Source organism: Aethalodelphis obliquidens, unplaced genomic scaffold, assembly GCF_003676395.1.
Source record: "Aethalodelphis obliquidens isolate GAN/ISIS:26980383/991018 unplaced genomic scaffold, ASM367639v1 scaffold1, whole genome shotgun sequence".
In the NCBI taxonomy this organism is placed as follows: domain Eukaryota; kingdom Metazoa; phylum Chordata; class Mammalia; order Artiodactyla; family Delphinidae; genus Aethalodelphis; species Aethalodelphis obliquidens.
The window spans coordinates 55122477-55149287 of NW_020837945.1; the positions used below are offsets into that span (position 1 = coordinate 55122477).

At 41.4% G+C, this 26811-nt stretch overlaps 1 protein-coding gene across 1 annotated transcript in view; it reads right to left on the bottom strand.

Moving 5' to 3' along the window:
• Positions 1 to 26811, bottom strand: part of MYH15 (myosin heavy chain 15) — a 169846-nt gene that overhangs the window by 28067 nt on the left and 114968 nt on the right. The window contains 7 exon segments of the mRNA XM_027118388.1: positions 1148 to 1276; positions 3446 to 3550; positions 3553 to 3794; positions 7316 to 7512; positions 9898 to 10016; positions 20685 to 20780; positions 20783 to 20810. Coding sequence (XP_026974189.1) covers positions 1148 to 1276; positions 3446 to 3550; positions 3553 to 3794; positions 7316 to 7512; positions 9898 to 10016; positions 20685 to 20780; positions 20783 to 20810 — 916 coding nt within the window.

Below are 26811 nucleotides of genomic sequence, written 5' to 3' on the forward strand. Positions count from 1 at the left end.
GGTCCACTTGACACATCTTCTGTCTGGTAGATTTCTTACAGAAATGTGGTGGTGAGGTAAATTGATCAGACATTGCTTGACTCAGAGCAATCCTCTGGGGTCTAATTTTTTCATTATCACACCTTTCAAAAGGCCCATGCCTGAAATGGACTTGCTATGCCTTTTAAAAATTATTGTCTCTGTTGGAGGGTGAGTGGGTGAGGGATGCATTTTTAATGTGACTGGGTGTTTAGTCAAAGGGTAGGTCAAGAAAATGAAATTCAGCTGCGAGAAAAGAGGCTTTGTAGGCCTTGTTGACTACTTAATGACCGTGACAGGATAACTACCTTCTGAGTTCACCCTCTTTGGCAAAAAGATTTTCTCAGGGGTCCTTTCAATCACTAGCACACACCTAGGGATCAAGTCAGAGATTTTTCCTGAACTTTTAATCCATAACACTGAAAACACTCCTGTCAAACAACCCACACAAAGATAAGCTTTCAGCAACAAATGTTTGAGAACATTGCTTTGAATTCATTTTTCAAACTACCTAAAGTTTTTTTTGCAAAAAAAAAAAAAGTGTTTCGACTGATTTTATTTAAAGAGAGGGGCAGGTATGAGGATATTTAGCTATTCAACAAATATTTATTGAACCGCTACTGTATGCCAGGCAATGTTCTAGTCCGGTGCTTCTCAAATGTTAGGGTAAATATGAACCACCCAGGGATCTTGTTAAAATTCAGATTCTGATCCAACAGAGCTGGAGAGAGGCTGAGAGTCTGAATTTCTAACAAGCTCCCCGGTGATGCCCATGCAACCAGTCCACAGGCCACGTTTAGAGTAGTGAGGGTCTAGGTACTGAGGATAAATTAGCGAACAAGATAGACATGGTTCTTGTTTTCTTTATAATCAAGAGAGTTGCATCCACGATTGTTTATCCTGTCCCCCTAGCCTCGATTTCCTCATTTGTACAATGAGGACAATAGTTTGCTAGGGTGATTACATAAAATAGTGCATACAAAGAGCCAGGCATAGTGCCTAGCACGCAGTTAACCCCTGAATGAGGGTCAAGGGTTATAAGCGTGTTCTTGCTGTTGTTGTGACTAGAATGCAGGTCTTCTGCACTGTCACAGTGATGGAAGCCTGCTTTGCTCCCTGGAGGTAATACCTCGGCCTCTTCCGAGGTATGCCATTTGGACTTCAGTCTTTTCTTGTTCAATCTACTTCTTGATCTTTTCCATTTCACTTAAGTTCTTCTTTCCTTCTTTCATCTGATTTTTCAGATTAGAAATCTCTTCTGGAGAGGGATGAAAAACAAAGTTAGTGAAAAGAACCAGTCTCAGATCCATGATGTCAGCCAAAAGAGACTGTTCCCAGAGGCCCACTGGGACCCTGGTCATGCCATCCTTGGTAACTTGATGGCAAGGCCACCGCTGGCACGTATGGGACGTTTGTTTGAATTAGAAAAAAGAATCCCCTCTTCAAAGTATTCTTTTGGCATCTGCCACAAAGTTGCCTACAACAGCTGGTGAGGATGGTGTTTCTTAGAGTATTGTGCATTGAACAACCTGTGTGACTGTACATGGCGGTCCTGCTTGTCAGAGCCATGCCAGATATTGCCCGGTGGGGCTCTAGGACCCAGACCTGGAATCCTATCCAGTGGAAGAGCTTAGCTATCAACACGGGTGGCGGCCACTGTGTCAGCTGTCGCTCAACACCAGAATGGGAACTTACAGCATAAGCTGGGTCACTGTCTGCCAGAAGCCAATGTGTGAACCCTCTGATGAACACACGTCTCTGAAAGAGCAAGGCAGCCAGAAGTGACAAAATCTCCAGCACCTGACATTGTTACTGACACTGACTGACACAACACCTGACACTGTTGTTGACACAGTAACCTGTTGTTACTGACACAACACCTGACACTGTTCATGAAGGAAGCCTCTGCAGCCTAAGGTGTGGAGCAGGGCCAAGTGCTCTGGGAATTACCCACAGTCCAGAGGCAGTGGAAGGAATTCAGGGGCTTGACCGTTCCTCTGGCTCTGAGATCCCCAGCTAGGATAGGCTGTGACAAGAATTTTTTAGTTACAAAAACAAACCCATGAGATGGCAAGTCTCATGTGAATAATAAATCCTTCTCTGATAAAACTTCTCCAGAAGAGGGGCTCCCAGGAGAAAACTCAAGGCAGTGGTTCTCTACTCTGACCATACCGTAGAATCACTCAGAGAGCTTTTGAAAAAGACTTCTTCCCAGGCTCCAGCCCAGAGCAAGTATGGTCCCCACACGAACAGCCAGCTTCGCTTGGGGACTTCTTAGACATACAAACTCTTAGACCCCCTCCTAGACTTACTGGATCAAAAACTCTTGACGGTGGGACCCAGCCAACCGCGTTTTAACAAGCCCTCCAGGTGGTTCAGATGCCATGAAAGTTTTCTAACTGTTCCAGCACCTCTCACAGGCCCAGTCAGTGACCTGCTCATGGACTAGGTAGGTCAACAGAGAAAGCAAGTTTCATTTATGCCTCCAATAGTAATGAACTTACTCCCAGGGCATCTCAGGGTTGTAATGCACATCACTGTTGGTGCTGGTATAAGTTGGCAGCCTCTTTGAAGGGCTGCTGGGCAATATCTCAGAATTTGAAAATTCATTCCTTCAATCCTGCAATTTCATTTCTAGGAATCTACCCTACTGAAATATTTGTACACGTCCCCATTGTACACAGATGTACAATATAGGATTATTTATAATTGTGAAAAATTTTATCGAAAATTAATAAGGTCTAGTTAAACGTGTTAGTCAGCCTTATCATAAAACACTGTGTCACTAATAACAGTCACTTGGTAAGGCTCCAGCTACAGGCACATGGGAGGTGGCAGAGCCCATAGTTAAGTGTGTATATGCCGGAATCAAGCTGGCTGGGCTCAAACCTCAGATCTGCTACTCATCAAATGTGAATTTGGCCAAGTTCTTAACCTTAAATGATTCAACCTAATCTGCATTTTACAGATAAACTAACACATAAGGCTGTTCTGAGACTTAAACAATGAATAGTTATATATAGAACAGTGCCTGGCATGTAGTATGGGCTATAGAGATATTTGTTAAATTAGAAAATAAGTTAATAAATGGAAAAAATAAAAAGTATAGAATAACGTGTAATTTAAGTAAAAACTACCTGTATGCATATTATGCAGGTTATGAATATAAAGAAATTCTTAATAGGCTTCCTTTACGGACAGGAACTGGGGCTAAAGTTAGGAAAGTACTCTTATGTTTAGAACTCCTTTAATGAAAATAGTATCTGTAGTATAAAAAAAAAGACAAAATCCAAAGCTAGTATTCAAAATGGAGAAGTTAAGACCCAAGCGAGGCCAGGACGATGCTAAGGTTTCTCCGCATCGAGGCAGCCTTGCCCTTGGCGCTGGGCCCTCCCGGGACCCTGCTCCGGTTCCCAGGGCAACGTACCCTTCAGGTTCTTGTTCTCCCTTCGGAGGGTCCGCTGGCTCGCGGCGCTCTCCTCGTAGGTGTGCCTGAGATCGAGGAGCCGGGCGCTGAGGGCCCGGGCCTCCTCTGCGGGGCGTCGGGCATCGCCTGAGGCTACTCGTGCTCCCGCCTCCAGCCGTGCAGGCACTGGTTGAAGTGCTGCTGCCACCGGTCCAGCGCAGCAGCCGCGCGGTGCACCTTCCCACGATGCGACAGGGTGTCCCCGAGCTCGAGCTATGGTCGGGGCCTGGCCCTCTCCAGGGAGGCCCTTCTGGCATGGCCCACCCCCATGGCTTCGGCAGCCTCCTGCGACCGAATTGCCAGCTTCTTCCTGAGAAGGGGAGGTCCAAAGGGCGAGTGAAGCCACAACCCTCAGAGAGCTCGTGCAGTGTGTCCTTATTAAACACAGCACTTGGGTACAAATGGGGGGTGGGGGGGCTCCTGAGGGTGGCTTCATAGTCTGAAGGGGAAGCAGCTTGTGCCTGACAATGACCTCCTTGTGCCTGTGGAAGCCAGATGTCTGCTGACCACCACACTCTGGCTTCTGTGTCCACATGTCCCTTATTCCCTCCCCACCCTTTGCCAACCTGGACTTGACACTCAGAACCTCTGAATCCCTGTAAGTATCTGCTTCCCCTGAACCTTAAGTAAGCAATACAGACTTTATCAAAGACTTCATAAGAAATGGGAGAAAGAGAAAGATGGTACTGAACACCCAACAGTAAGCAACCGTTAAAAGTTTGGGGGCACGTCTAGTCTCTAAAGAGCTCCTTGGCTTTATTGCTTCCAAGCAGCATTCTTTGGCTCTCTCCTGCTCAGTCTCCCCCTCTCATCATGGGACTCCTAAACATGCCTGAGTATCTTTTCTCTGAATTTCTTCTCCATCTCAGCTCCTCTTCCCAAATTTATATACCCACATCCATCCCAGCGTTATGCTCACTTATCAGGTCCTACTGCTGTTGGGGGTACTTTAGCCCCTGTCTGTCCTCCCTCCAGAATCCTCTGAGATGCAGTGGCTTATTAAAATGCTTCCTCTACCGTCCTTACAATGTTCATTCGCTTCCTTATGGATGCAAAGTGTTCTCTTGTTCCCATCTCCTGCAGGGACACTGGCAGTCCCATTCTTACTCATTCATCACACCTCTTAGATGAAAGGTACTGTATGTACCAAAGCTTTTTCCAATCTCCAGTTATTAAACAGAAAAAGATCCTCAGGAATTAACATGTTCCACACAGCAGCCTAACAGAGCAGTGTGCTCATAAAGCCCCCTTTTGGTGGAATCCTGCAAAAACTAGTCTGTGCTCAGTGTCTAAGAAAGACCTGGGCTCTAACAACTACTCCTTGCTCACTGGCTTTCTAACCATAGTCACGTCACGTCTTTGCTTCATTTTTCTTAACTGGTAAGAAGAGATTCTTCTGTACCACATGGTGACTATCATTAATAATACTGTATTGTGGGCTTCCCTGGTGGCACAGTGGTTAAAGAATCTGCCTGCCAATGCAGGGCATACAGGTTCGAGCCCTGGTCCAGGAAGATCCCATATGCCGAGGATCAACTAAGCCCGTGCGCCACAACTACTGAGTCTGTGCTCTGCAGCCCATGAGCCCCAACTGCTGAGCCTGTTCTCTGCAACAAGAGAAGCCACTGCAATGAGAAGCCCGCGCACCGCAATGAAGAGTAGCCCCCGCTCGCCACACTAGAGAAAGCCCGCGCACAGCAACGAAGACCCAGCACAGCCAAAAATAAATAAAATAAATAAATTTATAAAAAAAATAATAATACTGTATCTTATATGTGAGAGTTGCTATGAGAATAGAGCTTTAGTGTTCTCACCATAACAACAACAATAAAATGGTAATTTAGTGGGGTAAAGGAAGTGTTAACTAATCATGCTGTGGTAAAGATTTCTCAACATGTGCATATAACGAATTATCACATTCTACACCTTACACCCTACACAATGGTATATGTCAATTATATCTCAATAAGGGAGAAAAAAAAGGAGATTCTGATGCTTTATCCCACCTAAAACAGGAGTCTTGTAAAACAATTACACATATTTTAACTACTTTAGAAATGCTCAGTTGGAACCAGAAAATAGGAATTTTACTTTGGGTGACCAACTGCTGGGGGACTGAGGGGTTGTACCAGGACACGGGGCTATCAGTGCTCAAACTGGGCAAGTCCAGGGCAAACTGGACAATTGATCACCTTCATTTGATTGATAACGTTGCTCTACATTTACTACCAGCTACAATTTTGCTGCTCAACTTGCCAACCATAAGCACCTATGTAGTTTCCTAGAATACGCAAGAAGGTATAGGAGATGAAGAAATCAGATTCCTATCCCTGGGGAACTCAGAAGCGGTAAATGGGGTCTCAGGGGGGCTTGATTCCACTAAACTAACTCATCATGTGAACCCCAGCCTGGAAATCTAAGTAGACAGATCCTCAGCTTTCCAATTAAAAAAAATGGAATCCTAGATTTTTTTTGCAGTTCCACGTCCCTTAGGGGTTTTAGTGGGAAATCATAATACAGACAATGCTTTATTTATTTGATGTTCAACTAAGTTTAAAGCAAAAAAAAAAAAGTCTTTGGATATTATCTCATTTGCCCATCATTTCTCTTCAGTTGTCATGTACTACTGGACCACAATTTGTTAGTTCCAACAAATCCATGTGGTCATAAGTAACCTATATACTTTCCCTCTTTTCTGTCCCTCCCTAGGAAACCTTCAAACAGAATGACGGGTAGACACTTTCACCAGAATTCTTCAATTATTAGGGAAAAAAAAATCTTGCTTTAGAAGCAAATGCCATATTTTGGATATGAGGCACCATTTCAGTTCAAAGCCCCGCTTTTCTGCAGTCCAGAGTTTTGAACACATTTACTGCAGGTATTTTTAGTATCTGTCATCCCAAAGCCCTTTTTAAGTTACTGTGGCTACAGAGACAGATTGCTTGGTACCCCTTCAGGGACAGAACACAGCAGCTGTTCAGCACGTGCACAGCAATGCCTTTCAAAGATTTAGGTGAAGAACTGAAAAAATAATATTTTTGGTTGATGCTAAAGAGAAATGTATTGATCTGCCCTGAATTTCTGCCAAGCTACCAAGCCAGGGATACACTCTTTTGAGTCAACCTTTAATGATTATAAGCCGGGGATGGTTTGACACTTTCTCTCAAAGACACACAGTCCTTTGACCTCTGAGCAAAATGCTTTAGAACTACATCCTGGTACTAAGTCTTGATTCATGTGGGCCCCAAACTTCTGTAGTTCCTGAGAAGAACTTCTAAAGCCTTTATGTAGTGTTGGCTATAAAACTGATATCCTAACCTTAGAGGTGACCCCAAAGTGTTTTCTTTTCAAAGAAACATTTGTCCCATAGGCAGGATGACAAATCCTAATACGTTTCCAGCTGCCCCTGTCCACCTTCACAGACCACTCTGTAGCGTACAAGTTGTAGACCAGAGACATGATGACTTTAAGGTACGGAGACATGTACACACATGGATTCCATTATTTTGGCGTTCCAAATGAAACACAGGATTTTCGTGCTAGCCTACTTTCAAACCCTAGTTCAAAGTCACATCTATGAAGACTTCCCCCGTACCCCTAGAAATCACCTCTTTTTTTCCCCCAGGACTTCTCTCTAGTCTTTGTCACTCTGTATTATAATTTTCATTTTTGAACCCCTCTAGAGCATGTGCTTCTTGCCAGTGGTGGCTGTTTCAGCTTTGGTCTTGGGTTAGTTCACACACTTGGTGAGGATTAGCTTAGTGTACACATGTGGCCTCGAAGACACAGTCACTGTTCTCAGAGTCCTCTGTGCAGCCCTGCCCCACTCACTTGGCATCCTCCAAGTCCTCAGTGCTCCGGATGGTGTCGTCTTCATACTTGGTTCTCCACTTAACAATTTAAGCATTGTCTCTGAACAGGGCCCAGAGCAGCTCAGCCTTGGCCTCTTGTTCTTCCTGGTACTGCTCTCATAGCAGGTCACAGTCACGCTTGGCCGACTTCACGGCCTGGGCCAGGGCACTCTGTGACTGCAGGGGACAGGGACACAACACATGTTACAAAAAGGCACCATGGCCATTAACAAACAATGAAAGGCTTGGAGGTGGCATCATCTTTTTTAGATAAGGTTAATAACCACCTGTCACAAATGCAAGCCGAACCTGAACCTCGTAAGATGATACCAGGGAGAGAATTTGGGACAAGAAGAGAAAGGAGAGAGTATCTAACTGCTGCCGTTACAACAAGGAAGAGGGTTCTATTTAGGGAAATGCCAGCCTGACTATGTGGGCTTCAACAATAGACAGGCCTGGAGTTCTAGAAATAGTGCAGAATGCAATGGTAGCAAGAGGAACACTCACCATCATTTAGGTAATCAGATTTATATTTAGCAATATACAAGAGTTAGATCTTGTTTGGACTAGAAAGGACCAATGAGTTTTGCCTAGCCTTTTCATTCTATTCATAAGGAGAACAGAACCTTTTATTTCACATGTAAATCCCTAAAAACTTTAAAACTTTAAAGCAGTACTAGCCAATAGAACTTTCCATAGTGATGAAAATATTCTATATGTGCACTGCCAATATGGTAACCACTAGCCACGTGGCTGTTAAACACTCAAAATGTGCCCCAAACAAGGGCAAATTCAGTCAAAACTAAATTTAAAATTTATTTGATTTTAATTAATGTCAATTTAAATTCAGGTAGCCACCTGTAGTGTAGTAGTGGCTGCTGTATTTACTGGACAGTAGAGCTCAGTTTAATGACTACTGCTGGCACTTAAGGGGTGGTCTGGTTAACCTAGCAACATCATTCCCAAGAGATAACCTAGTCTAGTGTGAAGAACCAGGGTCGCTGCCAGTCCTCATGGGCCCTTAATGTAAATTAGGAAACAGCATCTTCTTAGGTAGATGCAGCTCTGAAAGCACAAGGCTTGGTTAATGGCAGCCTCAGGCAGACACCTTTGGGCAGTGAATGAGGAGCAATAATACATAGCGACCCCAAGAAGGACACAGGCTTTGGAATCTGGGAAACTTGGCTTCAAATTGCTACCCTTCCTCTTATTTAATATATATTTATTGAGCGCCTGTTCTAAGCAATAGTGTTAACTGAAGTAAAAGAGATGGAGACAAAGCCTTTGTCCAACGGAGCTAAAAGGAGTAAGAGGATATGTAAAACAAACATGTACAAAAATTACTAAATAAAATTGCTGACTGCACTGAGAACGTAAAACAGATGGACATGATGAGGAATGTTTGGTTCTTTCTCATCATCCCCCAAAGGCCTTGGGGAAGGGCCTTCAAACAGTGGGAATAGCAGCTACAAATGTCCTAAGGCCTGAATGATGACAGCTTGTATAAGGGGCAGCAAGGAGGCCAGGGTGACTGGAGGGGAGTAAATGACAGAGGCAGCTGTGGAAGGTAAGGTCACAAAAGGAGGCCGGAGCCAAGAGAGGGGGCCTTGTATGCCAGTTGGAAGCCACTGGGAAGTCAGCCAGAGAGATCTTCTAAGCTATAAATCTGGTCATTTCACAACCTGCTCAACTTCCTTCACAGTATACTACCAGCTGTATGACCTTGGATGAGTTGTCTTCTCAAAGCCTTGGTTACTTCATGTAAAAAAATATAATTCTACCAGTTTCATATGACTTATATATGAAGGTTTATATGGCATGAGAGAAGCGTCTAGCATGATGTCTGATGCACAAATCATGACAGTAATTTGAAAATGTACATGTGATATAGAAAATAAGGAGAGTGGAAGGAATAAAATAAAACATTTAAAAACTGAAGTCTGAAGAGTTGCAGTGAGATTATATGCAGGTGAAGTCTTTTGGGGTCTTAGTAAGAAAGAGGCCTTGAATATGAACTAAGAACAGACTTGAATACCAGGGCTCAAAAATCCATCTCTCATCTTAGTCACTATGCTTTAACATTAAAGAACCACTTTCACTGTGGTCACCTGCGAGCAACATTATATATTCTCTTGGGAAGAAATGACTAATAATGACTAATATTTATAATATATTGACAATTTGAAAATAATATTGAGCTAATCCAGCCCCATTCATTTTATCCTGCTCTTTTATGTAATTCCACTTCTTTGTGCAATTCAGAATCAAAGACCCATAAAGAACTTTGCCGACTTTCTGTTCTAGCAATAATGCAAAATGAAAATGCATACTTTGTTTGCTCTAAATCTGACAAACTAGAGAAGTGATCTAAATTACTGAGGATGTTCCTTCAGTGATCAGAGTCCTCCCTGGCACGTATAAGATCCAACACATCTTTTTCCATAGCTTCTAGGGCACTTCCCCCCTTCTTTTATATGAGAAGATATTCAGGCTGACCTAGGAAGCACTATTTTTTTTTTAACATACAGGCAAGCTCCTGGTGAGAAACAATAGATGCATGACTTTGGTCTCTTCTGCCAATTGCCATTTCAGGTCTTGAATCTGCAGAGTGAAGGTAATATTTTCCCTGGAAAGTTGGTTTATCAGAGCTTCCTTTTCTTCTAGCCTTTTTAGGAACTCACCTACAAAAAGATTTCACAAAATAAGTTAATCATGGTCTTCTTATCTACTGCCTCTCCCACTTAACTTGTTGGCTTAAGAGCAACTAATATGATCCACATATTTTTGATATTTATAAAGAGTCGAGGGTCCAGTTATCAGCAAACCATGGCAATGATCCTTTCCAGAACTCTCGAGAGTGAGCTACCATTTATTGAGAATCTTCCATAGAGCAAGTACTTTATATATATTACCTAGTTTAATTCTCATAGCTACTTGATAACATAGGTATTATGTTACCCATTTTTCAGAAGGGAAAATATGGTAACTGACTTAAACGTGATTGAGACACAAACCTGGTTACCAGCTATGCAATGGACGTAGATTCAAGTTAAGCTCTTAATCCTGAGGAACGCATTCTTTCTTCTGTGCCATGCTCCCTTGTGTACTATATGTGGCTCTACACATTTCTGACCATATGATCTTTAGATAATTACAACTTCTTTGCCTCATTTGTAAATTGAGGATGGCGATAAAATATTGTTAATGAAAATTAAAGGAGTGTGAATGTACTTTGTAGACTGACTTGCTAAATAACTATTAGAAAGCGTCATTAAATGGTACAGAATGTGACCAAGAGAAGGGTAAATTTTATTTCACTCTAGTCTACTTTCCCAGCTTAGCTTACTTCATTAATGATAGGTGAGAAATGCCTTGGTTATTAGAAATGGTATTAAAGCAGAGCCAATCCTGATCAAAGGCAGTTACTTCTATTATGCAATTAGTGCAATAATAAAAGCCTCAAATATTTATGATTCCCACCCCTCTTGCTACAAACAAGTTCTAAAACTCTCAACATTATAAGAGTGTTTGGGTTAAAACAGCAATTCCCAAACTTTTGGGTCTCAGGAACACTTTATATGCTTAAAAAATTTTGAGGACCCCACAGAGATTTTGTTTACATGAGTTTTATATTAACAGTGTATTCGAAATTAAAAGAGGAATTTAAGGTATGTATTTACTCATTTTAACATAATAAAAATCTTAATGACATGTTAACAGAAGCAACGATTTTTAGAGGGAAAACTATGTTCCAAAACAAACAAAAAATTAGTGAGAAAAATAAGCTTATTTTATATTTTTTTAAATCTCTGGCTTAATAAAAGTCAGCTGGTTGAAGAATCCAACTGTTCTGGTTGAAGCATGTGAAGAAATCCAGCCTCTCATAGATAAGTAGTTAGAAAAGGGAGATGTGTTTTCATAGTCTTTTCAGATAATTGTGACTATTGTTTGATACTGTACCAAAACTCAACAAATAGAAGTTTCTTAAGGGTTAATGGTATAATCCCTATAAATGAATTTTTTATTCTGTTACATTAAAATTCATGCACCTGTCTTAAACTTTGAATGGATCTTTTACCTACACATGATTTTGCAACATCAAGCAGTGGTGATTTGAAAAGTATACGTTTACTGAATTATGCAGATTTTCCAAATGTTAACACATTTCATCACAGAATATTAAAAAAAATCATATCTGTTAACATCATCACTTATCTCATAAGAAAAGCCTTTAAGGTTCAGCTCAAGATGGGGGAGTTAGAAGATCCTGAGTTCAGCTCCTCCCATGGACACACCAAAACTACAACTACGTATAGAAAAACTGTCTCTGAGAACAGCCTAAAGACTAGCAGAACAGATTTTCTACAACTAAGGCTATAAAGAAAAGGCCATGTGGGGAATGGGTAAGAGGGCAGAGATGTGGTCTAATCAGAGCTCATACCCCCGATAAGCATACCCCCGATAAGGCATACCCCCGATAAGGCATATCCCCGATAAGCTCATACCCCCGATAAGGCAATAAGTGGGAGGGATATCACAACTGTGGAGGTCCCCACTGGGGAGTGAGGGGTCCAAGCCCCACATCATGCTCCCCAGCCCAGGGTTCTTGCACCGGGAAGACAAGCCTTCGTAATGTCTGGCTTTGAAAACCAGTGGGGCTCAGGGCCGGGAGGGCCAGAGGACTGCGGGAAACTGCAGACAATGCTTGTGTACAAACTCACTTGCTCCTGGTCCCAATAGAGAGGCAACAGCTTGAAAAACACCTGAGTCGTACAAGAAGGAAATTCATTGGCTAATATTGGGACATATTTTGGAGGGGCAGGGATCTGGCAGAACTTTCTCCAGTGGCAGAAGCACTTGTGCACACCTTTTTATTTTTATTTTTTTAACTCTTCTGCCACCTAGCTGGCTGGTCCAGGACTGGTGGGCACCATTTCTGTTACTTTCAGTCAATCTAGCTAACACAGTGTACCCTGCCCCAACATTCCCTTGAGGACCCACCTTGGAAGGCCCCTCAAAAGCCACTCCATGTCCACTCCATCGGGCAGGTGGCACGAGCTGGCACTGGTGCCCCTCCAAAGTGGCTCTTACCCCATCCAACCTGGTGAGCCACCTTGGCCAGCATCAGCACCCCCTCCAAGAAGCTCCCACTTGGGGGTCACCTCAAGTGACCCACAGCACACCTACAGCAGTCACAACCAAGCTATGCAGCCAGCCAGGCCTGGGGCCAGCCCCCTCCACCAGTGTGCCCACAGCAATTGTGGCCCAACCACAATAAGAGGGTGCATGAAGCCCAAACAGGGGAAACCCCAGGAAAAACTGGCTCTGGTGACCATGGGGAATTGTGCCACACATAAGGCCACTCTCTCAAGACTAGGATATGGAGCTGATCTACCTAATACATAGAAACAAACACAAAGAGTTAGGCAAAGCGAGGAGACAAAGGAATACTTTCCAAATGAAAGAACAAGACAAAACTCCAGAAAAAGAACTAAACAAAATGGAGATAAGCAATTTATCAGAAAAGAATTCAAAGTAATACTCACAAAGATGCTTACCAAACTTAGGAGAAGAAGGGGTGAACTCAGTGAGAACTTCAACAAAAATATAGACAATATAAAAAAGAACCAATCAGAACTGAAGATTATAATGACTGAAATGAGAACACATTAAGGGAATCAACAGCAGATTAAAAGATCCCAAAGAACAGATCAGCAATCTGGAAGATGAGGTATTGGAAATCACCCGATCATAACAGCAAAAAAGAAATCTCTCTTTTTAAGAGAGATTAGTTTAAGGGACCTCTGGGACAACATCAGGCATACTAACATTTGTGCTATAGAGGTCCCAGAAGGAGGGGAGAGAGAGAGAGAGAGAGAAAGACATAGAGAGAGACAGAGAACATATAGAGGGAAAATACCTCAACATAATAAAGACCATCTATGACAAAAGCACAGCTAACATAATACTCAATGGTGAAAACTCAATGGTGAAGATGGCTCAAAGATCAGGAACAAAACAAGGATATTCGTTTTTGCCACTTTTATTCTACACAGTACTGGAAGTCCTAGACATAGCAATCAGAAAAGAAAAAGAGATAAAGACATCTAAATTGGAAAGAAAGAAATAAAACTGTCACTATTTGCAGATGATATGATACTATACATAGAAAACCCTAAAGACTCCATCAAAAAACTATTAGAACTAAAAAACGAATTCAATAAATTTGCAGGATACAAAATCAATATACAGAATCAGTTACATTTCTGTACACTAATAACAAACTATCAGAAAGAGAAATGAAAAAGACAATTCCATTTACAATTGCATCAAAATGAATAAAATACCTAGGATTAAATTTTTTTGTTTGTTTGTTTTGTGGTACTCAGGCCTCTCACTGTTGTGGTCTCTCCTGTTGCAGAGCACAGGCTCCAGACGTGCAGGCTCAGTGACCATGGCTCACAGGCCTAGCCGCTCCATGGCATGTGGGATCTTCCCTGACCAGGGCACGAACCCGTGTCCCCTGCATCGGCAGGTGGACTCTCAACCACTGCGCCACCAGAGAAGCCCCCTCGGATTAAATTTAACCAAGAAGGTGAAAGACCTGTACTTGGAAAACTATAAGACACTGATGAAAGAAACTGAAGATACAAGTAAATGGAAAGATATTCTATGTTCATAGATTGGAAGAATTAGTATTGCTAAAATATTCCTACCCAAAGCAATCTACAGATTCAATGCAACCCCTATCCAAATACATTTTTGGCATTTTTCACAAAACTAGAACAAATAACCCTAAAATTTGTGTAGAACCACAGAAGACCCAGAATAGCCAAAGTAATCATGAGAAAGAACAAAGCTGGAGGTATCATACTCCTTGATTTCAAACTATGCTACAAAGCTACAGTAATCAAAACTTTATGATACTAGTACAAAACTAGACACATAGTTCGATGGAACAGAATAGAGAGCCCAGAAATAAACCCACACTTACATGGGCGGTTAATTTACAACTAAGGAGCCAAGAACATACAGTGGGGAAAAGACAGTCTTCAATAAATGGTGCTGGGAAAACTGGAAGTTAAATGAAAGGAATCAAAATGGACTATTTTCTCACACCATGCACAAAAATAAATTCAAAATGACTTAAAGACTTAAATGTAAGACTTGAAACTATAAAACTCCTAGAAGAAAACATAGACTATATACTTTTTGACACTGGTCTCAGCAATATGCTTTTGGGTCTCTTTCCTCAGGCAAGGGAAACAAAAGTAAAAATAAACTAATGGGACCTAATCAAACTAAAAAGCTTTGGCACAGCAAAGGAAACCATCACAAAATGAAAAGACAACCTACTGAATGGGAGAAGATATTTGCAAATGATATATACAATAAAGGGTTAATATCTAAAATATACAAAGAATTCACACAACTCAATATCAACAAAACAAAAAATCTGATTTAAAAATGGGCAGAGGACCTGAATAAACATTTCCCCCCCGACCCAGGGAAGACATTCAAATGGCCAATAGACACATGAGAAGATGCTCAACATCACTAATCATCAGGAAAATGCAAATCAAAAGCACAATGAGATATCATTTCACACCTGTCAGAATGGATACATCAAAAAGACAACAAATAACAAGTGTTGGTGAGAATGTGGAGAAAAGGGAGCCCTCATGCACTGTTGATGGGACTGTAAATTGGAACAACCACTATGGAAACAGTATGGTGGTTCCTTAAAAACTTTAAAAAATTTTAAAACCTTATACAATCTATCAGTTCCACATCTGGATACTTACTGGAAGAAAATAAAAACACTAATTTGAAAAGATATGTGCACCCCTATATCCATAGCATCATTATTTATAATAGCCAAGATATGGAAGCAACCTAAGTTGTCTTTCAATAGATAAATAATGAAGATGCAGTGTGTGTGTGTGTGTATGTGTGTGTATGCAATAGAATATTACTCAGCCATAAAAAATAGTGAAATTACGTCATTTGCAATAACATGGATGAGCCTAGAGGGTATTATGCTAAATAAAATAAGTCAGACAAACAAAGACAAATACCTTATTATTTCACTAATACGTGGAATCTAAAAAAAAAAAGGAACAAACACAACAATACAGAAACAGACTCATAGATACAGAGAACAAAGTGGTGGTTGCCAGAGGGTTAAGTGAAACAGGTGAAGGGGATTAAGAGGTACAAACTTCTTATTTTAGTTATAAAATAGGTAAGTCATGGGGACATGATGTACAGTATAGGGAATACAGTCAACGGTACTGAAATAACTTTGTATGATGACAGGTGGTTACTAGACTTATTGTGGTGAGCAATTTGAAATATAAATAAATGTTGAATCACTATGTTATATACCTGAAACTAATATCATATTTCATGTCAACTATATTTCAATAAAAAAGAAAGAAAAAAGAAAAGTCTTCAAGAATTGATAGCCATCAAGCTTATGATGGTACCTAACTGTTTTCCGAAATCTAATTTTACCTAAAAGCTCCACTTTTATTATTGGCAACAAATATTGTCAGCTGTTTCCCTTGTAGTGACAGGCTCATTTTGTTCATTTTTGAGAAAATATCTGCAATATCTAAGTCTGAATAAGCATAGTTTGTCAAATGTTCTTTCAAGTAAATATGATTCTTCCTGAAAAGATTGCTAGTTCAACTCAGAACTTGCACAATCACACATCCTACTTCAGTATGAAATGGAAGTGCTTTATGCATACTTTTTGTTTTGTCACACAGAATATTAAAAAGATATATACTCGGGGTTGAGATGTAGTATAATTAATTTTTACTTTTTCATTAAAGACATTCTTAAGTAAAACTGACTTTTTTTATTTTAAACTGTTGAGTATGGACCAGCAAATACAATGATTATAACTGCAGTGTGGTGCTACTGCCTCAGCTTGTGATAAAGCTCCAGCAGTTTTAATCGTCATTGCTTTTGCACCATCAATAACAGCAGCAAAAGAATTTAAAAAGCAAACAGAATCTTAGTATTAGAATGAAATAGTTCTAACCTCTTACTTAGTTCCCCTAAAAGAGTCTTGACAATTGCTGGGGTTGCATAGACCAAAACTGAGAAGCTCTGGGTGATACATCATATTTAAAAGTTTTCTGGGGAAATGCCAATCCATTAGGGCAGCAGTCCCCAACCTTTTTTTTGCACCAGGGACTGGTTTTGTGGAAGACGATTTTTCCACAGACGGAGTCGTGGGGGATGGTTCAGGTGATAATGCAAGCAATGGGAAGCGATGGGGAGCGGCAGATGAAGCTTCGCTCTCTCGCCCACCACTCACCTCCTGCTGTGCGGCCTGGTTCCTAATAGGTTGTGGACCGCAGCCCAGGGATTAGGAACCCCTGCATTAGGGGGTTAAGACAAACATATCACATATTTTATAGAACTAGGACCCACTTAACATGGCTTAATTGTTCACATTTACTATTGGTCTCCTTTGAAAGCAGAGTATAATCAGTGGCCAGGACAGGCCATGAAAAAGAAACTTTGGTGATAGTAGCAAAAAAAGCAGCAAAAAATCTGGAGCATAGACCTAGTGAGAGGAGGGGAGGTTTGGATAGGTATATACCTAAAATTTAATTTGTACAAAAGCCAAAAGGTAAAGCTAAGAATAAAGGAGGAAATAAAAGGTCCTGCATCCTAAGCAGAATTATCATCTCAGATCCACTTTCATTTCACTCACCCACCAATTTCCTCATCAAAAAAGTGAGTAGAAAATTAATGCCAATAGGTAGAGAGGTAGGCAATGCCTATGAAAAAACTTGTATACAATACTACCTTCAGAGCTGGACAAAAAGGTATACTCCAGCTTAGTCTCTGAACTGAACAGTCCCCATGCAGACTACATCCTAAATGGCACAGAAGATCAAACTGGGGGTTTTGTAATGAGGCCAAGTGTGATACACCCTGTCACCAGCATAAGAGTCCTACTTAGTGTCCCTGCTAGAATCCAAAACTCTTTCCTCTTCTAGATTTCCAGGTTTGTTATTTTGCCAGTTCATTTTAATTTAGCTTTGACTCTAGATTAACATCTAGAAACAGAGGTGTCCATAGGCAGAAGGATAAACGGTTTTCACTCTCGTTTTAAAGTGAGTGCCTCTGGGCATCAAAAACACATTGTTTATTTTCATTGACCTAGGAATTCTATCTTTGGGAATATATTACTAAAAATAATTCTAATTACAGACAAACAGCTAGTCACATGCTGTTCAAAGCAGACAAGCAAGTTACAGGACAAGATGAAGTAACCATTGTCCATCTACTTGATGGATTCGAAGCACTCTTGTAAGTGATTGAGTATGCAAGATACAAAAAAGCTCATGACAAACTGAAATTGAAAAACCTCAAATAGATTGCCACCATGTAAAATATAGGAAAAAGATCTAACTAACAATAGCGGTTGACAGTTAAGAATAAGCCAACGGAACATTGTTCTACTTTCAATTGATCAAATGTTTGTGGATCTCCAATAAGTGGCAGGCATGGTCTAGATGACTGACAAAAATCAGTGATCAAAACAAAGACCCCTGCCCTTGTGTAGGGTACATTCTGGCAGGTGGAGACATGACAAACTTATTTATTATGTCAAGCAGGTAGCTTCTTTGAAGGTATTAAATGCTATGAAAATAGAAGCACATGGAGAAAACTGGTTGAGAGCACTCAAATGTCACCTTCCCAACAAGGCCAATCCTGACTCCTCCCAGATCTATTTGATTAACCCTCATCTTTAAGTCTTTGCTGAAATAGTCAGGACAAGGGGAAATAGTCAGGGCAAGACTCTAGGGTGGGAGTGTGCATGGTATGTTCAAAACACAGCAAAGAGGTCAAAGTGACCAAGGCAGAATGAGAGAAGAGAAAGTAGAAGAGGTCAGAGAGATAATGGGGCCCAAGCATCTGACCCTTGTAGGCCATTGTACAGACTATGGCTTTTTTTTTTTTTTTTTTTTTTGCAGTACGTGGGCCTCTCACCATTGTGGCCTCTCCCGTTGCGGAGCACAGGCTCTGGACGCGCAGGCTCAGCAGCCATGGCTTACAGGCCTAGCCGCTCCGCGGCATGTGGGATCTTCCCAGACCGGGGCACGAACCCGTGTCCCCTACATTGGCAGGTGGACTCTCAACCACTGCGCCACCAGGGAAGCCCCAGACTATGGCTTTTACTGAGTGTAAAAAAGGGGTGTGGGTTCATACTACCCGAGGCAATCTACAGATTCAATGTGATCCCTATCAAATTACCAGTGGCACTTTTCACAGAACTAGAACAAAAAAATTTTTAATTTGTATGGAAACACAAAAGACCCTGAATAGCCAAAACAATCTTGAGAAAGAAGGACACAGCTATAGGAATCATGCTCCTTGACTTCAGACTATACTACAAAGCTATAGTAATCAAAACAGTATGGTACTGGCACAAAAACAGACATATGGATCAATGAAACAGGATAGAAAGCCCAGAAAAAAACCCACACAATACGGTCAATTAATCTATGACAAAGAAGGCAAGAATATACAATGGAGAAAAGACAGTCTCTTCAAGAAGTGGTGCTGGGAAAACTGGGCAGCTACATGTAAAAGAATGAAATTAGAACATTCTCTAACACCCTACACAAAAATAAACTCAAAATCGATTAAAGACTTAAATGTAATAGTGGATACTATAAAACTCCTAAAGGAAAACATAGGCAGAACACACTGTGACATAAATCACAGAAGTATCTTTTTGCATCTGTCTCCTAGGGTAAAGGAAATAAAAACAAAAATAAATTAATGGGACTTAATTAAACTTAAAAGCTTTTGCACAGCAAAGGAATCCAGAAACAGAGGAAAAAGACAACTCTCAGAATGGGAGAAAATATTTGCAAACAATGCAGCCCACAAGGTATTAATTTCCAAAATATACAAACAGCTCATACAGCTTAATATCAGAAAAACCAACAACCCAATCAAAAAGTGGGCAGAAGACCTAAATAGACATTTCTCCAAAGAAGACATACAGATGGCCAACAGGCACATGAAAAGATGCTCAGCTTCACAAATTATTAGAGAAATGCAAATCAAAACTACAATGAGGTATCACCTCACACCAGTCAGAACTGTCATCATCAAAAAGTCGACAAACAATTAATGCTGGAGAGGATATGCAGAAAAGGGAACCCTCCTACACTGTTGGTGGAAATGTTAACTGGTGCAGCCACTATGGAGAACAGTATGGAGGTGTCTGAAAAACTAAAAAAAGAATTACCATATGATCCGCAATCCCACTCCTGGCCATATATCTAGAGGAAACCAATGTTCATAGCAGCACTATTTACAATAGCCAAGACATGGAAACAACCTAAATGTCAATCCACAACTGAATGGGTAAAGAAGCTGTGATGTGTATGTGTATATATATATATGTGTGTGTATACATATATACACATACACACACAATGGAATATTACTCGGCCATAAAAAAGAATGAAATAATGTCATTTGAAGCAACATGGATGGACCTAGAGATTATCATATTAAGTGAAGTAAGTCAGAAAGAGAAAGACAAATATCATATGATATCACTTATATGTGGAATTTTTAAAAATGATACAAATGAACTTATTTACAAAACAAATAGTAGACTCACAGACATAGAAAACACACTTATGGTTACCAAAGGGGATAGCAGGGATGGGGGAGGGACATAAATTAGGAATTTGGGATTAACATACACACACTACTATATATAAAATAGGTAAACAAGGACCTACTGTATAGCACAGGGAACTATACTCAGTATTTTGTAATACCCTACCATGCAAAAGAATCTGAAAAAGAATACATATATATGTATAACTGAATCACTTTGCTGTACACTTGAAAGCAACACAACATTGTAAATTACCTATACTTCAATTTTAAAAATAAATTTAAATAAATTTAGATATAAAAAAGAGGTGTGGGTTCATTACTGAAAATTAGGAAAAATACCTATTTCAATGAGGTAGATGTGATGAAGAGGCATGTTTGTAGACTGTGTGGACAGCCCCTACCATCCTTTGATCTTGAAAGCTGCTCCAGTCAACTGCATGTTGCATTTTCCCTTCAAGGAGGAGACCTGGGTGGGGACTCCCAAGGTGGTACAGAGGTGATCTTTCCCAGACAAGAGCGTGTCTGTGGACAAGGTAACATCAAGGGCCTCATTTGTCCCCTAGAATTTTTAAGTGCCCACTCAGGCTCAATAACTGTTTCACCATTTCAGTGGTCTCTCTACCAGTCTATGGGATTGAGACTCATAAGTGAAGCGTCACTGAAAGTTCACTTACCATTTTCACTCCGTAGCGTTGTTTTCTGTGCTGTCAGATCATTTGCCAACTGAGTCACTTCATCTAGTTTTGCATTTTCTTCATTCAAGTGCTCTCATACAGACTACAGAGCTTCTCAGAATTACCCTATGAGTTGAGAAGGAAAGATTGGACATGGTTTATAGAGACCAGGCTGAATTAGCTGCATAAGGAAGGACGGGAGGGGTGGTTCCTGGGACCCTTGTGCTCTCCTCTGCCCTGAAAGCCACAGCCAGCATTGGGAAACCATGTCTTCTAATTTAGGAAAGCACAATACACTCAGAGTCTGGGCCCCTCAGAGGCCCAAACTTTTCAGATTATAGGTATTAATGGAGAAATGACTCTTTGGGTATCGGGGACCCTCTCTAGAATTCATTGCTTTTCTGAAGAAGAAAACGTGTCAGTGATGAAGTACATATTCACTTCCTGACATTGTATTATATATTTAACCATCTTTCTTTCCTGCTAGAATATGTTTCATGAGGGTAGAGATTCCATCTAATCACAGATTATGCCCCCAGTGCCTTGAATCGTGTCTAGCACGTATTAGGAGCTCAGTTAACAAGGGGGTAGGCTCAGAGGGAAGGGAAAGGAAAGATGGGAAGAGATGGAGGAGGAAGGAAGGAAATCCAAAGGGCTGACCAAGAAGGATAGGAGAAAGCAGATGGATCTGAGCTGCAGGAGCACAATCACAGAAATTTAAACTGTCAAAACAACTGGACCCTCCCGATCACTAAGGCTGCAGGCTCCTGCTTACCCTGTTGAGTTAACATTTCAATCCTAAACTCTAACTCTCCGAATTGTTCATGTTTGAAGAAATGGATATGCCATGTGGCCTTTGCACTTCTACCTGGTTAAGTAACCAATCTAATCATCAGACTCTTGCCACACTCTGGAAACTAATGCCAATACCATGAAACCCAATATTTTCAGGACGAAGAGCTGCCAAATGTAAGATGGTGCTATCCTCTTTACCTAGCTATAATTTCCATTCTCATTATTAATATGGTCAGAAGTCATAAAATGACACTGGTGGTACTCTAGAACCACAGTTCCATAGATTTCACATAGCTGTTTTTGTGTTTTGCTCTTTACATGTATTAAATCACAATTCATAAAACAGCCCTATGAGACTTTCATCTTTATAAAGAAATAGTACTATGGAAAAAGTAGGAAGAGGAGGGACAACTACAACAAAGAAAGGATCACACCAATGGCATTCCAAGAAAACAGTGAAAACTGTGAAATCTGGTAGTGAGTCTAACAGTTTCCATGTTAAACTAATTATTATGATATAGCAATGGCCAAGGACCAAAGACATTTCAAAGATGACACCAAGTTTGGTCCTCTGGGAAACTTCTGAATCAGCAAACATTGGAGCTCTTCTGCTGGAGCCTATGCTCTGTTGAAGACTGTTCTCTTTAAGCTTACCCTAATGACTATTTTAAACTCTTTATGAAAGACTCCTAGATTACATCTTATATTCCCAAGGCCAAATGTAGTGCTTGACACAAAATAGGCACTTAATAAATATCTAGGACACTCAAATTACTGCAGACTTTTGTGAGAGGTTGGCCAACATACCCACCACAGTTTACTTAGAAGTCACCTTCAAGTTTTCCTTATAAACCTCAACCCCCAGACTTATTTTGTTTTGTTTTTTTAACTGACTTGGGATATTATCCACTGATTAGCAAACAAGGGAAGAGGCACATCAGGTGCCTGCCCATTTGGAGGCTGACAAGGAATAGTTCTATTCTCAGATGTTCCACAGCACACCCACGCTTAGTGGTGGTTATGAAACCAGACATGGCAAAGATTCAATGATCAGCTCCCTCTACAATGCCATCAGCATCATGTAGTTTAGAGCACTGATGGCAAATGCCAGCCACACTCAATTATCCACATTCTCCACTTGCTACTAGAAGCTATAGTAGTGACACAGGTAACAGTTTTTAGATAGTCTGTACTTTCTAATATTTCAAAGGTTGAATATGTTTGCTCCCACTTCTGAAAGTCATTTGATAGTCAAAGTTGGCACACTTGCTGTTTTCCTCACAATATTCCTCAAGAACTCAGATTGCCTGTTTTATAAATGAGAAAACAGAGTTAGAGAGGCTAAATACCTTGCCCAAATTCACACAGCTAGTATGCATTGGGTTTAGGATTTGAACTGATAATTGCCCGTGCAGATGCAAAAAAAAAAAAAAAAGTCAGGCACTAGATACCTAAGCATCCATTGCATGATATAATAACAAAGGAAATGTTAAGGATGAATTGACTTAACGTCCTAGTTGGCTCAAATTGTCATGAATCCTGGGTCCCAGAAGAAACTGGATAAAAATATGATGACTCTGTGAACCATCTTTATTTTATGTTCTCTCCAATAATAAATGACCCATGAACGGGGGCCAAGAGGAACACAGCCAGATGGGAGAAATGCCAATTTTGCTTGTGGTCATGAGTGTGCTCTGCTACACGCCTGTTTGCTGAAGGTAAAAGAATACAGATCTCTATAAGACAACTTAGTCAGTTTTGTGGATATGGCAAGCAAAGGAGCCAGAGAATCCCCGGTTTTCAAGAGAAGCTGGCTATGCACATCTGCAGAGTAGGCAGCCACTGGGCACACAGGAAAGACACTTGCCCTTAGGCACCGCTTCAGATGGTAGTTATCCATGGGCATTGTTTACACTGGTATGGTATTTTCAATTGAAAAAGTATTTTCATAAGCAGGGTCTGCAAAAGACAATGAGGTTGTTCATCTAAAGGTGGCCTGTACAGAGGTATAACATTCAAAGGGGTGGTACCTTCAAAAGAACTTCAAGTTTAAGCCTAAAGATAGACACTAAATTTTGATACCAAGAAGGAAAAGGTTAATGAAATAATGCACACTCATCCTAAAGCTGGCTCTTAAAATGATGCATAAAAATGCTGCCTCCTGGGCTTCCCTGGTGGCACAGTGGTTGAGAGTCCGCCTGCCGATGCAGGGGACGCGGGTTCGTGCCCTGGTCCGCGAAGATCCCACATGCCGCGGAGCGGCTGGGCCCGTGAGCCATGGTTGCTGGGCCTGCGCGTCCGGAGCCTGTGCTCCGCAACGGGAGAGGCCGCAGCAGTGAGGGGCCCAAAAAAAAAAAAAAAAAAAAAAAAAAAAAATGCTGCCTCCTAGAAATTCAGGAACCAATGGGAATTCAAAATAATCAAGATAATTGTGAGATTGCCTATAACTTCTAAACTTCCCTGGGCCTCTCTGTCAGCCGAATATACTTTCAAAAATGCTTCAGTTTCCACCGTACCACGGAGTATTGGCATTTCTGGCATTATAAGTCAAGAAAAGATGAAGTAAACAATACAAGATAAAGTTCAGCATAATGGATATGCCTATGAGGGTGAACAGAATCACTTTATCCCACCAACAAATATGCAAGGCAGAATGATGTCACCCACAGATATACACAGGATTTGGAGCGGAGGCCCAGCTCTGCCATATAATTTTTGTGACCCTGGACAAATTGTTAAACCCATGAGCCACAGAATTCCCAAGAGACATATGTAACAGATTAATGCTAGTAACTGAGTGTAGAGATTATGGAAAGCATGTAGTAAACATGAGTAAAATAAGACCTAGCTTCTGCCTTAGAGATGTCTTCTACTGAAGCAAAGTGAAAAGACCATACAATGCAGCAGTAAAGGGGGACACCAAAAGTGCTACAAGAATTAAGAAACAGGTAAAATTTTAATAAGAAAAGTTGAACTTGAGCATTCCAGGGGGACAGTTTAGTTGGAAAAGGCATATTGGTGGGAAAGTGGATATTTGGCTGAAATAGAGGGTCCAGGAAACAAAGTACCAGAATCTAAAATATTCAGAGAAAGTGGAGTCAGATCACAGCCATAGGGTACCTTGAAGGGCACAAGTTTGGAGTTCACTTTGAAGCAGGGACATGATTCAATAAAGCCATCTCTCAAAATATTCATACAGATACTATTTAAAATAGAGGGGAAAAAAAAGACTAAAAGCAAAAAAAACATAATTTAGAAAACCAATGCAATAGTCCAGTTAAAAGATAATGAAAGTCATACACGTGAGTGGGAATGGAATAAAAAATTGCAAGACAGTGCAAAATTGACCTGCTGTAATAATTGACTGGAAAGCCAAGAACAGAGAGGAAACAATAATCAATTCTAGGCTTAGAGTCTGGGTGACGGAAGAAACAGGGTGCTGCTGGTAACAAAAATGTCCACAGGAAATGTGTCAGCTTCAGGAGAAGGGGATAAGTTTGGTTTTAGACATGCTAATTTGAGGAAAGGGAGACATTACTGAATTTTGAAAGAACCAATTAAGAAAATTCTTTTAAGAGAGACCTTCAAGATGGTGGAGGAGTACGACGTGGAGATCACCTTCCTCCCCACAAATACATCACAAATACATCTACATGTGGAACAACCCCTACAGAACACCTACTGAACGCTGGCAGAAAACCTCAGACCTCCCAAAAGGCAAGAAACTCCCCACGTACCTGGGTAGGGCAAAAGAAAAAAGAAAAAACAGAGACAAAAGAATAGGGACGGGACCTGCACCAGTGGAGGAAGCTGTGAAGGAGGAAAGTTTCCCCACACTATGAAGCCCCTTCACGGGCGGAGGCTGCAGGTGGCGGAGGCGGGAAGCTTCGGGGCCGCGGAGGAGAGCACAGCAACAGGGGTGCGGAGGGCAAAGCGGGGGGATTCCCGCACAGAGGATCGGTGCCGACCAGCACTCACCAGCCCTAGAGGCTTGTCTGCTCACCCGCCGGGGCGGGCGGGGCTGGGAGCTGAGGCTCGGGCTTCGGTCGGAGCGACGGGAGAGGACTGGGGTTGGCGGCGTGAACACAGCCTGAAGGGGGATAGTGCGCCACGGCTAGCCGGGAGTGTGTCCGGGAAAAAGTCTGGAGGTGCCGAAGAGGCAAGAGACTTTTTCTTGCCTCTTTGTTTCCTGGTGCGCGAGGAGAGGGGATTAGGAGCTCCGCTTAAAGGAGCTCCAGAGATGGGCGCGAGCCGCGGCTATCAGCGCGGAGCCCAGATACGGGCAAGAAAATGCTAAGGCTGCTGCTGCTGCGACCAAGAAGCCTGTGTGCGAGCACAGGTCACTATCCACACCTCCTCTCCCAGGATCCTAGGCAGCCCACCACTACCAGGGTCCCGTGATCCAGGGACAACTTCCCTGGGAGAACACACAGCGCCTCAGGCTGGTGCAACGTCACGCTGGCCTCTGCCACCGCAGGCTCGCCCCGCACTCCGTGCCCCTCCCTCCCCCCGGCCTGAGTGAGCCAGAGCCCCCGAATCAGCAGCTCCGTTAACCCCGTCCTGTCTGAGCGAAGAAAACACGCCCTCAGGCGACCTACATGCAGAGGCCAGGCCAATCCAAAGCTGAACCCCAGGAGCTGTAACAAAGAAGAGAAAGGGAAATCTCTCCCAGCAGCCTCAGGAGCAGCGGATTAAATCTCCACAATCAACTCGTGCCCTGCATTTGTGGAATACCTGAATAGACAACGAATCATCCCAAAATTGAGGCAGTGGACTTTGGGAGCAACTGTAGACGTGGGGTTTGCTGTATGCAACTGACTGGTTTCTTGTTTTATGTTTATCTTAGTTTAGTATTTAGAGTTTATTATCATTGGTAAATTTGTTTATTGATTTGGTTGCTCTCTTCCTTTTTTAAAAAATATATAGATATATTTTCTTTTCCTTTTTCTCTTTTTGTGAGTGTCTATGTGTATGCTTCCTTGTGTGATTTTGTCTGTATAGCTTTGCTTTTAACATTTGTCCTAGGGTTCTGCCTGTCCTTTTTTTTTTTTTTTTAATAAAGTTTTTAGCACTTGTTATCATTGGTGGATTTGTTTTTTGGTTTTCTTGCTCTCTTCCATCTTTCTTGTTTTTAAAAAAAAACTTTAATTTTTTATTTTTAATACTTTTTTTAGGTTTTATTTTAATAACTGTAATTCTTTTTATTTATATTTTTTCTTTCTTTCTTTCTCTCTTTTTTCCCTTTTCTTCTGAGCCATGTGGCTGACAGGATCCTGGTGCTCTGGCCTAGTGCCAGGCCTGTGCCTCTGACGTGGTAGAGCTGAGTTCAGGA